Below are 14639 nucleotides of genomic sequence, written 5' to 3'. Positions count from 1 at the left end.
TCCCCCCTTCGAACCGGCGGCTTCAAGTTCTCTGAAGTTGCTTTCTTGGAAGACACTTTTTCTGGTAGCTATAACTTCAGCGAGAAGGGTATCTGAACTCCATGCTCTGTGCAGTCGTTCTCCTTACTTAGTGTTTCACAAAGACAGGGTATCCCTCCGTACTAATCCATCCTTTTTGCCTAAAGTTTCCTCTCAAATATACCTAAACCAAATTATTGATCTCCCCGTCTTTTTCCCTAACTATTCAAACAGGTCGGAACAAAAGCTACATTTTTTGGATGTTCATCGCCAACTTAGATATTATTTAGACAGGACTAAACAATTCAGGAAATCTAATCAATTGTTTCTGTCATATGCGGAAGGGAAATTGGGCCTTCCAGTTACTGAAGTATCCCTCTCTAGATGGCTCACCTCTACAATTACCTTCATCTATGAGATCAGACATCAAAAACTACCCTCAAGACCTAGAGCTCATTCAACTAGGGCATTAGCTACATCCGTAGCTTTTCAGGATAGGCTGCTAATAGATTCCATTTGTGCAGCAGCCACCTGGGCTTCTCCTCATACATTCATTTCACATTACAAATTGGACATGGTTTCCAGAATCCGTGCCAATTTTGGTTCCACTGTTCTCAAGAGTCTGTTCCGAAAGGCCACCCGGGATAAGGTGCTAGGGACGCGGTCCCATCCAGCAAGAATGAAGGCGAGATTGACAACTTAACAGTAAGTAGTTATGTACCTACCATAACGTTCCATGTTAGTTGTCTTCTTCTCGCCTTCTTTCTTGCATCCCACCCTCCTTCCCCCAAGCCTGGACAGACCGACAGGAATTCAGTTTGTGTTCTTCCTCTGGAAGTCGTCATTCCCACACGTTCTTCCACCTCTTTTATCCTTTCTGAGGTCTGCGATACTTTTTACTCAGATTGTTTTGAGGTGGGTTTCCCTACTCCATTCTATGGAGACTAGGATTGCTTGGTATAGCTATCAAACGAGATCTGAGTACTTACCACCTAGCATTGTGGGATATTGGGGAGCCTCGAGCCAGTGGAATTAGCTCTCGAGCTTTAGTATTGGCCGAGTCGGAGCCGAGGATCGGCTCCGAACCCATCCAGCAAGAAAGAAGGCGAGAAGAAGACAACTAACATGGAACGTTATGGTAGGTACATAACTTCTTATTTTAGACTATTCAGGAGGCATTTTGGGATGTTATTGGGGCCCAGTGAGGCTGTGTTCTTGGCTTTAGCAAGCTCAGTGACTACATTCTCCTTAATTATAACTGGAGGGGTTATGTTTGAGGGTATTTTTGGGGGAATGGTTGGGAGTGAGAAGGGCTAAAGTTGGAACTGAATTTGCCCACTATCAGGTTTGCTACATCACCTGTCACAGTGAATTTGGCACCATTAACCACCAGTTCAGCACATTGCTCTGTGCTGCCCTTTTTTTCTGACATAGCTGAAGAAAATTTTGTTATCTTAATCTCAAAGTTGGCTTTGCTAAACCTAATTAGCCCTCAGAGTAGCCTATTTAGTTTGATGAGAGAGTTTTTATCTTTATGGGTACTGTCCTTCCTGATTTTTACCAGACTTTTTTTCCTTTTCTTGTATATTCTGTTTAATCTGGGTTACTACCAAGGTGATTTGTTTCTGGGGCTAGTCCTGGGCATCTATGTTCCTGAGAGCGATTCTGCATAGGCTGCTGCATTCTCGACGTTTATAAGGGCATTGAATTTTGGCAAACCATCACTTAATAAAAGATAATTTGTATTGGAATAGTTCCTGTCACTGGCTGTAATGGAATTACGGAGTTGATTTTGAATTTGAAGGAGACAGCTTTGTGGTCGGACCTCACCAGGGAGGAAGCAACACTGGGGGAGTGCAGCATTTTCCCATATTTAAGAGTATGAGTATGTTGGAGCCACGAGTAGACATAAACATTATTTTGTGAAGAGTGTTTGTATTTACAAAGTCCATGAATCTGTGTGTGTGTGTAGATTTGTGTAGGATTCATAGTCTATAGAGGAATAATTAGTCTCCACCTAGTATAGTGTTAGGTTGGATGGTTAGTGTCTCCAGAGTTTGCAGTGTGAGCTTCTTGGGACATGGAGGGTAACCAACAGCTGGACAGGATATGGTACACGATTTTATATATGGTGATCTGCATATGGAGAAAGTTTAACACACCATCCGATTTGACCACCGTAGAGGTATGCTTGTTATTGATGTATATTCAGACACCTCCACCTTTAGCCCTTGTCTGTGCAGCTTACTGGTCTAAATGTGTGGAATGCAGTGAAACTTTGCACTACTGGGGTATTTTCTGATGCTTTAAACAATGTCTTGGTAACTGCACAGATGTTTCTCTTCTCGAGTGTGAGAAGAGCTTGGAGAGAGTGTAGTTTTTTAATTAGGCTGCTGGCATTGAGCAATAACATTATGAGGTTCAGTTGAGTAGATTTTGCTATATCTCTAGGTTTGTCAGTTTGACATTGCCTAAATAGGCACTATGGGCCTGATAAAGTTTTAGCTAACATTCAAAAGTCTAAAGGGGAAAGCTGCAGACTATCCTTGGCTCAGCAACATGATCTGTTAACAATGTCCTCCCAAGCTGACAAATATCAGATCCGCTAAGAATGACACTAGAAACACATCTAGTTGTTGAAATCAGTTATTTTTTTCTTCATATTGTGGCATCATCCTCTGTGATAGTAATATGCTGCTTATTGCTAGGCTCATACCATGCTGACACACACACAGTCTGAAAGCTCCATGTCTCTAGTCATAAAGTCCAAGGAGGTGTGTCTCAGGTCATTTATACCTACATGGACTATGATGGAATTTATACTGATATCTGGGGCATAATGACTTGTGTGCATGCGTGATTTGGCAGATCCTGATTCCAGATAACAACTAACCATTATCTTCTCCTTGTTCAGCCTGGTTAGAGGGGTATCAGGATATCTTACAATGGAGTCCCCTACAACAGATGTCCTTGGAAGTGTGTTTGCATGCCTAAGGGGCTTAGTGTTTGGGGCTCCACTGTGAGTGACAGTGTGTGTAATGTTAGGTGTTGTTTTTCTGAGTGCCTTAGGACTTGCTGAAGGATAGCTTTTGTAGGTGATCTTTTTTTTTGTTTAGGAAGATTGCTTCTAGATCCTTCAACATACTTAAGTTTATGTGTGTGTTGTGTGCTATGCGAGGTAAGTGATATGTGTGTGTTGTTTTAACAATCTGATGTGCGCTTGTATGCGGAATTTTAGTCTTGTCATTGTGTAAGTATATCTCTTGCAAACTGTGTCTGCTTTTTCAAGGATTAAGTAGTTGTTGGTAAACATGAGAAAATTGTTACATTCTCTCAAGATGCCTATATCCATAAAGCTGCCTACAGAAAAGTTAGGAAATTGCATATCCATCCTGTCCAGTACTTTGATTGGTGAGCAACAAGGGGCGGTGTATTGGGATTTAAAGGCTATTAAGGGTACTTTGTTGGCACAGACTAATAAGGGTGCTTTATTGGGGTAGATGATGATAAACAGTATTAAATTCTACTAACTTTAATGGTTACACAATACCGAATTCTACTAAATCTGTAGGTATTGTCACTTGACACCCAACTAGCTGCTCTAAGCTTTTGGTGCTCAGGGTACTTGCATTGTATTGCTGCTTTAAAGGGTACAGTTTTGTGAACCGTTCTACAGGGAGAATTTGCTTTCTAGGTGTTTGCTACAGAACGGGGCACTGCTAACTCACACACATTCACAAAATTTATAGCAACACAGTAAAAACAGGAACATTTTTTGTTATGACAACTATAATGGGACCTTGACTGGGTAGCTTCGAGAACTCTCTACCTCAGCAGCTTAAAAATATGTTTGCATCTGTATATTTGCAAGACGTCAACTCGTACAGGCATTCATATATTTTCAAAACATTACAAAATGTGTATCCAGTATAGAGGAAGAGAGGGATACAAAGTTTAACCTGCAGTGTGATGGTTTATAGTTTATGACACAATAGTACATTGTAGGTATTTAGTATTTTTTTCACTACCTTTGCATATATTTGTTTATATATCTCATGTTAGGTTTTTATGGTTTCCTTAGCCTTCCTCAAGAGTATCTCTTGGTACATAATTTCTGTTTGAATCTTTATGGGACTCTGAAAAAAGACAGCAGGTCACACAATACACTTTCTTTTACAGCCAGGCTCCCTGTAACAATTTCAGTTTGAGACTGCATTAACGCAGCCATTGACATATGAGTGCTGAAAAAAAAAGTTCAGGCCATAGGACTAATGATCATGTATAGTAAATGACCACATATCTATTTAATTCCTTTAGCAGTGACACTGCTATTTGAATATCTGTTGTTATGGTGAGTATAATTGTATGTAATTTGTATCTTTCAGTTAAGTAAATTTAGTACACTGCATGTTTTAGTCTGTTCCTGCCCTACCCTGTCCCCAACAAATAAACAATGTTCAGTGAGACAATTCTCAATGAAATTTTTAAATACATTTGCAAATAAGCATACTGATCTAACAATACATGTATAAATACGTAGTGTGTGTGTGTGTGTCTTATTCATCTGCCTAACCTGTCTTGTGCTTTTCGGCTATCTTACAGTTGGATTCTGCACTTCCTAATGTGATGGAACTGGCTTTCTTTTTTGAACAAGCTGGGATTGGCCTGAGTCGAGAAGAAATGTTTCGGATATTTCTTTCCTTGAAACAATTGGTTGACACCCAGCCCTTACAAAAATGTCGGTTTTGGGGAAAACTTCTTGGTATTCAGAGCAACTACATTGTGGCAGAGGTGGAATTTCGAGAAGGAGAGGATGAATCTGAGGCAGAGGAAGAAGGTGAAGAAGGAGAGAAAGAAGGAGATGAGGCAAAAGATGAAGAAGAAAAAGAGGAAGCTGAAGATGAACCTCCCAAATCAACATATAAACCTCCACCAGTGATCCCAAAAGAAGAGAAGCGATCAGGCACCAATAAGTACACCTACTTTGTGTGCAATGAACCAGGAAAACCTTGGGTAAAATTGCCACATGTTACACCAGGGCAAATTGTGGCAGCAAGGAAAATTAAAAAGTTTTTTACAGGAAACTTGGATACACCAATTGTCAGTTACCCCCCTTTTCCTGGAAATGAAGCAAATTACTTACGAGCACAGATTGCACGAATCTCTGCGGGAACTCAAGTAAGCCCTCTTGGCTTTTACCAGTTTGGAGAGGAGGAGGAAGAAGAAGGAGAGGAAGGAGCAGCAAGAGAAACATATGAGGAAAACCCTGAGTTTGAAGGAATACCTGTCCTAGACCTGGTGGAAAGTCTTTCAAATTGGGTGCATCATGTGCAACATATTTTACCTCAAGTAAGTACTTTGGAAATATCCTGAAATTATAACTAGTATAGTTAGTTTTGTTTCTTGCAAACGTACTGTAGCAGAGTCTCTGCATCCCATAGTTTGTTATCAGAGTCCTGGAAGATGAAACAGAGAGAGGCCAATGGCATACGGGTAAACAGTGCCAAGGTGTTGTTACCCGCTGCCATTTTTGGAATGGAACAAGTATCTTTGGAGTGCTGCAAAGTAAAGAAAAGCTAAAATGTCTTTCTAGACAGTCTCTTCCCCTATTCAGGGAATACAATACGACTATATGACCACCATCCAGCAGGTGAGAAGTAGTATATTATACAGCTCCTCCGTAGACCTTATATAGGCATTTGAAAGTATGTGGAATTGCTGCATTAGTCACCACCCATACCCTTGTATGCACACCAGTCTTGTTGGTAGGGACCAGAAAGTAAGATATGTCTGTGGCAGGGGAGACATGCTGTTATCTGTCTTAACTTTTGCTGTTGTCATTCTGTGATGGAAGAGCTAGAATTCGCCCTCCTTTTTAACCATGCCACAGTTATGAAGCAGTTTATTGCAAGTACTTCTTAAAATGTAATGATAGCCCCGGGAGTTAGAGGCTGTAGTGTGACCTCAGCATGTCAAAACATCACAGTAGCAAGGCAAGAATCATTCTAACAAAACATATAGGACAGTACTTAATGGGAAATGTAAATGCGATGCATGTGAAGTAATTATTCCTGTTGAAATTATCTCAGTGAATTAACTGTAAACAGAGCCAGATCATGGTTAAATGGGGTAATGGACCAGCCCCCCCCAAACATTCGAATGTCCAGTTACTTGGCCATCTCTCCCCAGTTATGATAAACACTGTTCAAACTGGTTAGTGTACATGCTCTTTTCTATTTTAGTTTTACAGTGATTACAGAGATTTGGGATTAAATTTTAAAAATTATTTCAAATTGCAGCACACAAACACTGATGGTGTTTGGCTAAACAACACAGTCTTACTCTGAAAACAGACTTAGCATGAGCAACAGTAAACTTCTAGTCCCTTGAAGCTTACATTCATTTAGAATGCATCTGGCCATTGGCAGATTGTGTACCTTAAGCCATGGGCTGTTACAAACCATGCCCCCCCCATCCTCCCCCACACACATTTTAGGTGTTCTCTGATTCAACTTCCTGTTTGTTTCAAATTAAGTTTTTTAATAAAGCAGCATTTGTTAAAGTATGTTTTAAATTTATACTTTTGAACATTTTTCCGGTAAGTAATGAGAATATGCATGAACCAATAATGACAAAAGTACTTATTTTTTATTTGTTTCCAGTAAAACAATTCCGTGAAACAATTTATGAATCAATGGTGGCAAAAGTGCCCAATTTAGTATATTTCATCCATAAAAGGCCAGTCATACTGCTGTCATTCTAATACCCCAATAGCCATACTTGAGAAATTGGCCACTTTATCAGCTATGTGTTTATTACATGTATAATTGTGTTAAAAATGGTAACAGCAAAGTATTCCAGTTTTGCTTATGCAAACACACACTAGTTCAGCAAAGACAGACTAATGACTTCAGCTTTTATTAGCATAGCATGGTCAGTTTGTTTTATCCACAGACATCCCCAAATGTAACAATTATAGCTACATTGTTGACTGCATTCATCTCAGATGTCTTTGTCAAAAAAAATAAATAAATAATGACCGAGTCACATATTTCAAATTTGTGTCACACAAATACACAGTAGCCAAAGTGCTGAAGTGTTCCAACTTAACTCACACACACTCGCTAGTCCTGCAAAGCCAGATTAAAGGCAGTTTAAAAATGACCAAATGATAAGAGCATAAAGTACTTTCATCCATAGGTAGTACTTTCCTTCACAGCCCCACCCCTACCCCCACCAGCAATTATAGCCACTTTGTTGAATATGAACACTCATTGTTATGAAGATATACATTTTCATGTACTGATTAGTAGCTTTCAATGAATTGCATGAAATTGTATCACAGGATCATACCACACGCTCTAGCCATGTCCAGCTCAGTTTAAGTAGATACGCATTTATGAGAACATAAGTATTAATCACTTGACAATATATGCCAAGTCAATATGCACAATCTCTGCAGAAGTAAAAGTCATCTGAGTAATTCTACATTAAAGAGAACAGTTGCTAATGCACATATAAGACTGCATCTCATTAATATGAAACAATGACTACATAACTGATGCTGAATATCACATGGTTCTGACCATCGCTCCAAAAAACTCAATTTTTTAAACAAGAAACATCTTTATTAAATTATCACTTATGACATAGACAATCATACACTTATATAAATGAAAACAAACCATATTAACATAATCTCAGTTGCAAACATTATACATTACAAACCATGCTGACAACTGTGGCTGCAAACATTATACATCACTTATAATATATTCAGTCACTGTCAGTTGAACATTACATAGCTCATTCAAATCCTGCCTTCTTTTATACCTCATTCCTCCCCTATATGTATTGATCCCACAATTCCTATTTTTTATTTAATTTGCTCTCACGCTTTCCTAAAGATCCCAATTCCAGTAGTTTTCTCTCTGTCACTATATTCACTACTTCTAGTACAATTAGTTTAGACTTTGATTTCCATTTTCTAGTAATTGCTTTTAGTCAGCCACCACAAGTAGACTCAGCAAGGCCTTAGTATGTCTAGACAATTCAGATTCTGTATCATAGTGCAGAAGAATCATTTCCCTAGTTATACCAATTTGCAGATTCAGTATCTCTGGTAGATTAGTCTGCAGGGAATCCCTAAAGTCTGCCAACTCATTATACTCCCAGAAAATATGTTCCCAATTACCTCTTTCTTCCCCATCACACCTCCAACATTTGCTGTCTGCCTGAGGAAAATTTATCTGGAGCTTATTTGGGGTATAACACAATTTATGTAAACATTTCCAAAAAAAAATCATAAATCTTCTAGATTTGTTGCATATTTGGGAAACATACATATACCTCCTCATTGTTTCTTTGTGACTTGCTTATCCAGTCTCTCTCCCCCATACTTTCTAACCTACTCTGATTGATTCTTATAGTTATTATGCAATATTTTATATGTTGTACTAATTATTCCTTTTTTAACAGCAGCTTCTGTTCTAGAGTCTACTAAAAACTCTACCAGTAGTGGTCTTTCATTTAGGACCCTCTACTTCTTACTCTTTTGCCTATACTCTGATAATAATCCTTAGGGGTCTGTGTTTACCCATCGAATGAAAAGTTCATCAAATGACTACTCAGTGAATACTAAGCATTGAACATCCCTTTTATCGAACAATCAAATCATTGTAAAGAAAATCATTGAACTATAATAGTTGGCCAACAACAAGGAAATAACTCACTGCATAACGTAAACTAAACAAAACCTTTTATAAATTTGCCCTTTTCCCCACTGTAGTCTGATCTTGGAGTTGATCTATATAGTTAGGGGCTGTGGGGGCGCAGCCTCCCACCTTGGTGTACCATAGTACTCTTTAGCAAATTAAGTTAAGTCGAACAATTAATTAGACTCTCAAAATATATGTCCCAGTTACATTTTTCTTCCCTATCACACTTCCAACATTTTTCATCTACCTGTGGAAAAACTCTTTGGAGCCTGCTTGGGTTATTAAAATACCTATGTAAACACATCCAAGCAAAAATCCTAGGTCCTTTTGACTTTGTTGCATAATTGGGAGTTATACATATGTCCTCTCATTCTTTCCTTGTAAATTGCTTATCCAGTCTGTCTTCCCAGTCTTTTCTAACCTCCTCTGATTTATTCCTATGGTTATATTTTTTTATTTTATTTATTTAACATTTGTTTACAGGGAAACTAGGACAGAGCTCATTTTCAGCAGAAGCCTGTTAAGAAATGCTCCAGATACATTTCTTTGGAATGTGGGAGGAAACCAGAGCACCCAGAGGAAACCCACATGAACACAGGGAGAACATGCAAACTCTGCACAGAAGACACCCCAGCTGAGATTCGAACTGGAGAACCTCTTGTTGTGAGGTGACAACACTAACTGATGCACCACTGCGCTGCCTCAGTGCAATATTTTATATGCCTAGTAATTAACCCTTTTTTAAACAGCATTGTCTGTTCAAGATTCAACTAAAAACTCTACCAGAGTAGGCATTTCACTTAAGGTTCTCTCATCCCTTTCTCTTTGCCTGAAATCTGATATCACTCACTGGTAGATGCAAAGCATTCTCTAGCCTGTAGACCAAATGTCTTTGTCCTCTTCCCATTTTATTACCTTTCTCTCTTTAGTTATTTTCTCCCAGTGTCTTGGTTTCTTTGCTAGTTTTGTCTAGTAAGTTCCAACCTCCTCTTGCCTATTTTCTGTACACCTAATTGCAGTCACCCCTATCAGCAAAATAGGTTAGCTTAGTTATTGTAATACCTTCTGCTACTTTATCAACATAATATTTCTCCTTAACGATCTGCATCCAAAATAGCACTCTCTCCTTATTTCTTGAAATTCTTACATTACAACATCATACTTTCCACTTTTAATTATATCTTTCTGCTTGTATTATGTATGTGAGCGTTAAACTGTTTTTGAGACAGTAGACAGGTTGTCCAGTAGTAATGGCTATGTGGGATCATCAAAAATTATTGAAATACTCTTAAGCTAAACTAGAAAACAAATAAAATAAATAAATAAATAAATAAAATCAAGCCCAATCACAGCAAATATCTCGCATTGTTGCTGTGATTTCCACAATGCAGCGCACTGAGCATTAACAATATTCTAAAAGTAATAAGTAAATGTGCCTGAAGTAGAAGCAAAACATGAAGGTAGTGTTTTAATCAGATGTTATTTGTCCTTTTGTATTTACAATTAAAACAGGAAATAATTGCAAATAAACTGTTGCCATGTTATTAACTGGAATCATGAGCTTCACCAAAGAGATTGGAAACGTTGTTTTATGTCATCTAAAGTCTGAATTATTTTTTGTTTTTCTGATATAAAATTTTTTGGCAACCTACTTCAAGTAGGTAGAATGTAGTGTGTGTATAAATACAATTTAATTAGTGGATGTGACTTTTGCTTCCATTTTTCAAAATAGTTTTGAGGTAAATAGCTTTTTACTGTTAAATGAGTAGGTAAGATAAACATAAGTTGCAAAGTCAGGAATAGATTAAGATTCCAAAATACTTCACTTTAGAGAATGGGCAAGCTGTGACCCACCAGTAGATCGCACCCTGATTGGAGAACAGATGTTCTCCAGCAGGGTGTTAATGTGCAGGTAATGCACTTTGAAAAACCTGTCCATGCTTCACGGCAGCATATCAAGCTGCCACGGCTAAAGTTTCATACTACGAATTCTTCAGAAAATTTATGCTGATACCGAGCCTTTGTTCAGTTAATTTTATAAGTGAATTACAGTAATACTGAAATGTTTGTACTAATTTTGCGGTGTTTGTTTCTCTATATTTTGGCTTTGTCCCTAATTCCTGAGCAAAGAAGTTGTACTTGAGTGGTACACTGCAGGGAGAAAGAGAGAGAGAGAAAATGCAGACAAGTTTTTTTTTTTTTTTTTTTTTGGGGGGGGGGGGGAGGAGAGACAGTGTAACCCCCAAAGGTGTGTAGTAGTCATATCTGTGTTCTACAGGTACTAAATATGACAAAGGGAATACTGTAACTGAGTGATTATATGTAAAAATGAGTACTACCCCCTTTCATAGGTTTATGGGTTCACAGCTTCTTTTGTGAATACTATGGCATACTGGCCTTCAAGAGTTGTGATTGCTCTATACTGTGCTAACAGCTGCTGAAAATTTCTTACCAATTAATATAGCAGTTCTTGCATAGCTTAATTCTCCCTCCAAAACAATTAGACATTGTAGTGATGAGATTTCTATCATTGTTGAAATTAGAATGTTGAAATTTTAATTTCTATCATTGTTAAAATTAGAATGTTGAAATGTTAATATATTTATATTAATTCAATGTGTAACTATTTACTACTACGTCAACTCTGTGCATCATTGGCAAGACTGAATGATTAATACATTACAGCATGATGATGTTGAGTAAAATTGTTACCTTCATCTCTGAAGCAATCACAATTTGATTCCTTGGCTAAATGGCCTTTTTCCTAAACATTGAAAGGCTACTGACTTATTTTAGTTCATTTGGAATTGTATTCCACTTAACTGAAATGATTTTGGAAACATTTTCTATGTAAGGTATAGTAAAGTTAGGTCTTGTCTAGCACTGTGTCCTCTTAGGTTTTGTTTCTGTTGTGTTCCATGAGTACATATTTTAAAGGATGATTGTAATTGTTATTCAGTAATTTGAAGGTAAGTGTATTTTTGGGTGTACTACAAACACTCAGTTGCTATATGCTTGCTATATACTTGCTCGCTGCCTTACCCTAAAAACTTACTTCCTGTGCTTCCTAAGCCTAAACTCCAATCCCTTCCCTAAACCAAAGTTTGATACAAGTTCAAATGTTAATATAAATAAAATAATATTGTTTTAGTTATATTTTCTGTTTAATATTTTGTCTGGTTTTCAGTTTGAGTTTGAATGTTGGTATCTCACAATTCCAGTGGAGTGGGTGGGGTTATATAATTATATATGCATATTTTATGTTAATCTGCATACACATTTTTGGCTAGCTGCACCTACCTTTCATGGGCCTTTGTCCAGATTTTTGATGTTTCCAGGTTGAGAGGTATGTTCACATCTTCTCTCCTAGTTAGTAAAAATATGTCTGACCTTTATATAAAACTATAGAGACTAAAAACATTTTCACTGCGTGTAACTTGCTGTCTATATCCACTAGCAAAAGCTTCCAGTTTCTCTATTGTCTTTTGTTTTAGTCTCTTCCAACATATTCTTAGCTTCCATAACAGAAGCCTTTTTAATCCATACTCCTAAATACTTCATTTTATCATGTCCCCATAACCATGGGTATTGCTGAACCAATTCATATGTGGGCACATAATTTACAACTATAACCTTTGGTTTACCTTCATTAATTTTACATCCTGAATAGACTTGAAACTGTCTCAAAATGTTCCATAACACGGAGATGTCCTTTTCTAGTTTTATCAGATACAAAATAATATCATCTGCAAATAAAACCAACTTTTCTTGATTATCATATCAGTTATATCTGTGAATTTCTGAGTCCTTTATTTTCTTAGCCAGTGGCTCCATATGTAAAGCAAATAACAAAGAGGGAAGTGGACACCACTGCCTGTAGGTAAGTAGACATTTAAAAATAAATGGCAAGGGGGGGGGTAAAAAATGAATTCTGGAACCTCCCAAAACCAATGACAGTCCAACAAGTCAGAATGATTGTTTTAGGGACCTTGTGTCCCCCTCCAACTCTGGCAGCCCCTTTTGCATTCCAGAAAGTTTGAATCTCCACTCTTCTCTTTGGCAAAAGATAGCTTCAGACAAATGAGTTCAAAAGATAATTTATCAAGGTTATAGATGGCAGTAGGATGAAATTCCTCCTTTTCAGGGGGTAATTCCTCATCCACCATACCTAACTCTTTTATTCCCACCTACCCTTCATCACATGCTGTTCAAGCATTTTCTGTCTTTCATACTAGGAGTCCAGTTTTGGATCTTTCTTTCCTAAACCAGTTTGTGATAGTGCCCAAGTTAAAATTATGTCACTTCACAACATGTTATCTTTTCTTTCTCATTCAGGTTTCCTGGTAACACTAGATTTAAAAGATGTTAAGAAGAATAGCAAGTGATGAATATGTGTGTATATATATATATATATATATATATATATATAAATATATGTGTGTATATATATATATATATATATACATATATATATATATATATATATATACATATATATATATATATATATATAAAAACAGGCAGGCACATGTTGTACCTAGTGCCATTTTGCAAGTGCAGCCAAGAGATTAAGCATGTGCGAATGTATGTAGTTAGTTTGCATATAGGTTACCTAAGTTGAAGTTAATAGCTGTAACTGTAATGTGTTTGTATATATTAAAGCTGCTTGAACAGGACCCACAAAGACTTGTCTATTACATCCTGACCACACGAGCAACATGGTATCAGAACCGGGATTCCAGAGATTGATATTTGGAGCCAGGAGGTGCAGAGATAACAGTGAAGGTGAACCAAGAGAAACGAGCATGAAAAAGAGCCAGAAAAGAACCAAAGGTAATGAAAACTTACTTGAACAGTTTACTTTATAAAAAAGATAAAACAGAGCATTACAAGGGCACAAGCCACATTATTAAACAAGCGAGAGGCACAAAAGGTTTATTAATTAAGCAAAATGTTTAAGATTAAGATATTGACAAAACAAGTAAGCTTAAAGCAAAATAAGTATGTGTAAAGTGAAATGAATATGTTTAAAGCAAAACTGGCATGTTTAGAGTAAAACGAGCACAAGAAAAGTACAATGGGCATGAAAAGAGATTAAACGAGCAGAATTAATATAGCAAGGGTAAAAAGGGCACATTAAGCATAAATAAAGCAAGGCAACTGCATTTTTTGGCAAAGTGCTGTGTTTTGGAATAACTATGACTTTGTATTGTATCAAGGGTATAATTAGAGTTATTCAAAGTATCTCAAAGTGTGCAAAAGTGCTTACAGTGTGTGCTTATTGCTTGCATGTATTCCGAAGAGTTTGTGTGCAAAGTGCAACTATTTCATAAAGTGCAGTCAAAGTACAACCATTTCACAAAGTTTCTTGTGCTGGGTGTGTCTATTCACAAAGTACTGTCATTACAAAGTGTTTCTTGCACTGTAAAGAATTATCTAGCAAAGTATCGCCATTTTGGGGACGTTTCAGTGTGCTGTTACTTTGAAATGTTTCTAACTCTGAGCTTCTTCTGCCCAGTTCATTCGCACAGTTCAGTTGTTTGAAATGTTTCTTAAAATGATAAATTACTTTTGCTATATGACAATTTCAAGAGTATTTCAGTGCCCAAGAAACATATTTCACAAAATTCAGCTATTCAGAGGCTTGTTGTGCCATTGGGCAAAGTTGCAAATACTAGCATAAATTTCTGGAATATGTGTATGTGTGTGTATTCGTGCATATTTGCAAAGCCCTTCACTGGTATGTGTTAATATGGCAGACAGATTTTGAAAGGCATCACCACTTGTATTTGATCAGAATATTGAAGAGAATTGGAGAATATTTGAGCAAGAGTACGATATTTTTATATAATAAGATGCATGCACCAGGGCATTCATTTTTGCTAAACCTAGCTGGGGTCAGAG

General features: G+C 37.2%; 1 protein-coding gene across 1 annotated transcript in view; it reads left to right on the top strand.

Annotated features, from left to right (window-relative positions):
* The window catches only part of LOC122794241 (radial spoke head protein 6 homolog A-like), a 673939-nt gene that overhangs the window by 113224 nt on the left and 546076 nt on the right, over positions 1–14639 (top strand). Inside the window, exon 3 of the mRNA XM_044062483.1 lies at positions 4621–5367. Coding sequence (XP_043918418.1) covers positions 4621–5367 — 747 coding nt within the window. The remainder of the gene's footprint in view (positions 1–4620; positions 5368–14639) is intronic.

Source organism: Protopterus annectens, chromosome 1.part0 (genome assembly GCF_019279795.1).
Source record: "Protopterus annectens isolate FY-2018-M chromosome 1.part0, PAN1.0, whole genome shotgun sequence".
Taxonomy (NCBI): domain Eukaryota; kingdom Metazoa; phylum Chordata; order Ceratodontiformes; family Protopteridae; genus Protopterus; species Protopterus annectens.
Note: the sequence above shows the minus strand (reverse complement) of the source record. Positions and strands in the feature narration are given on the sequence as shown.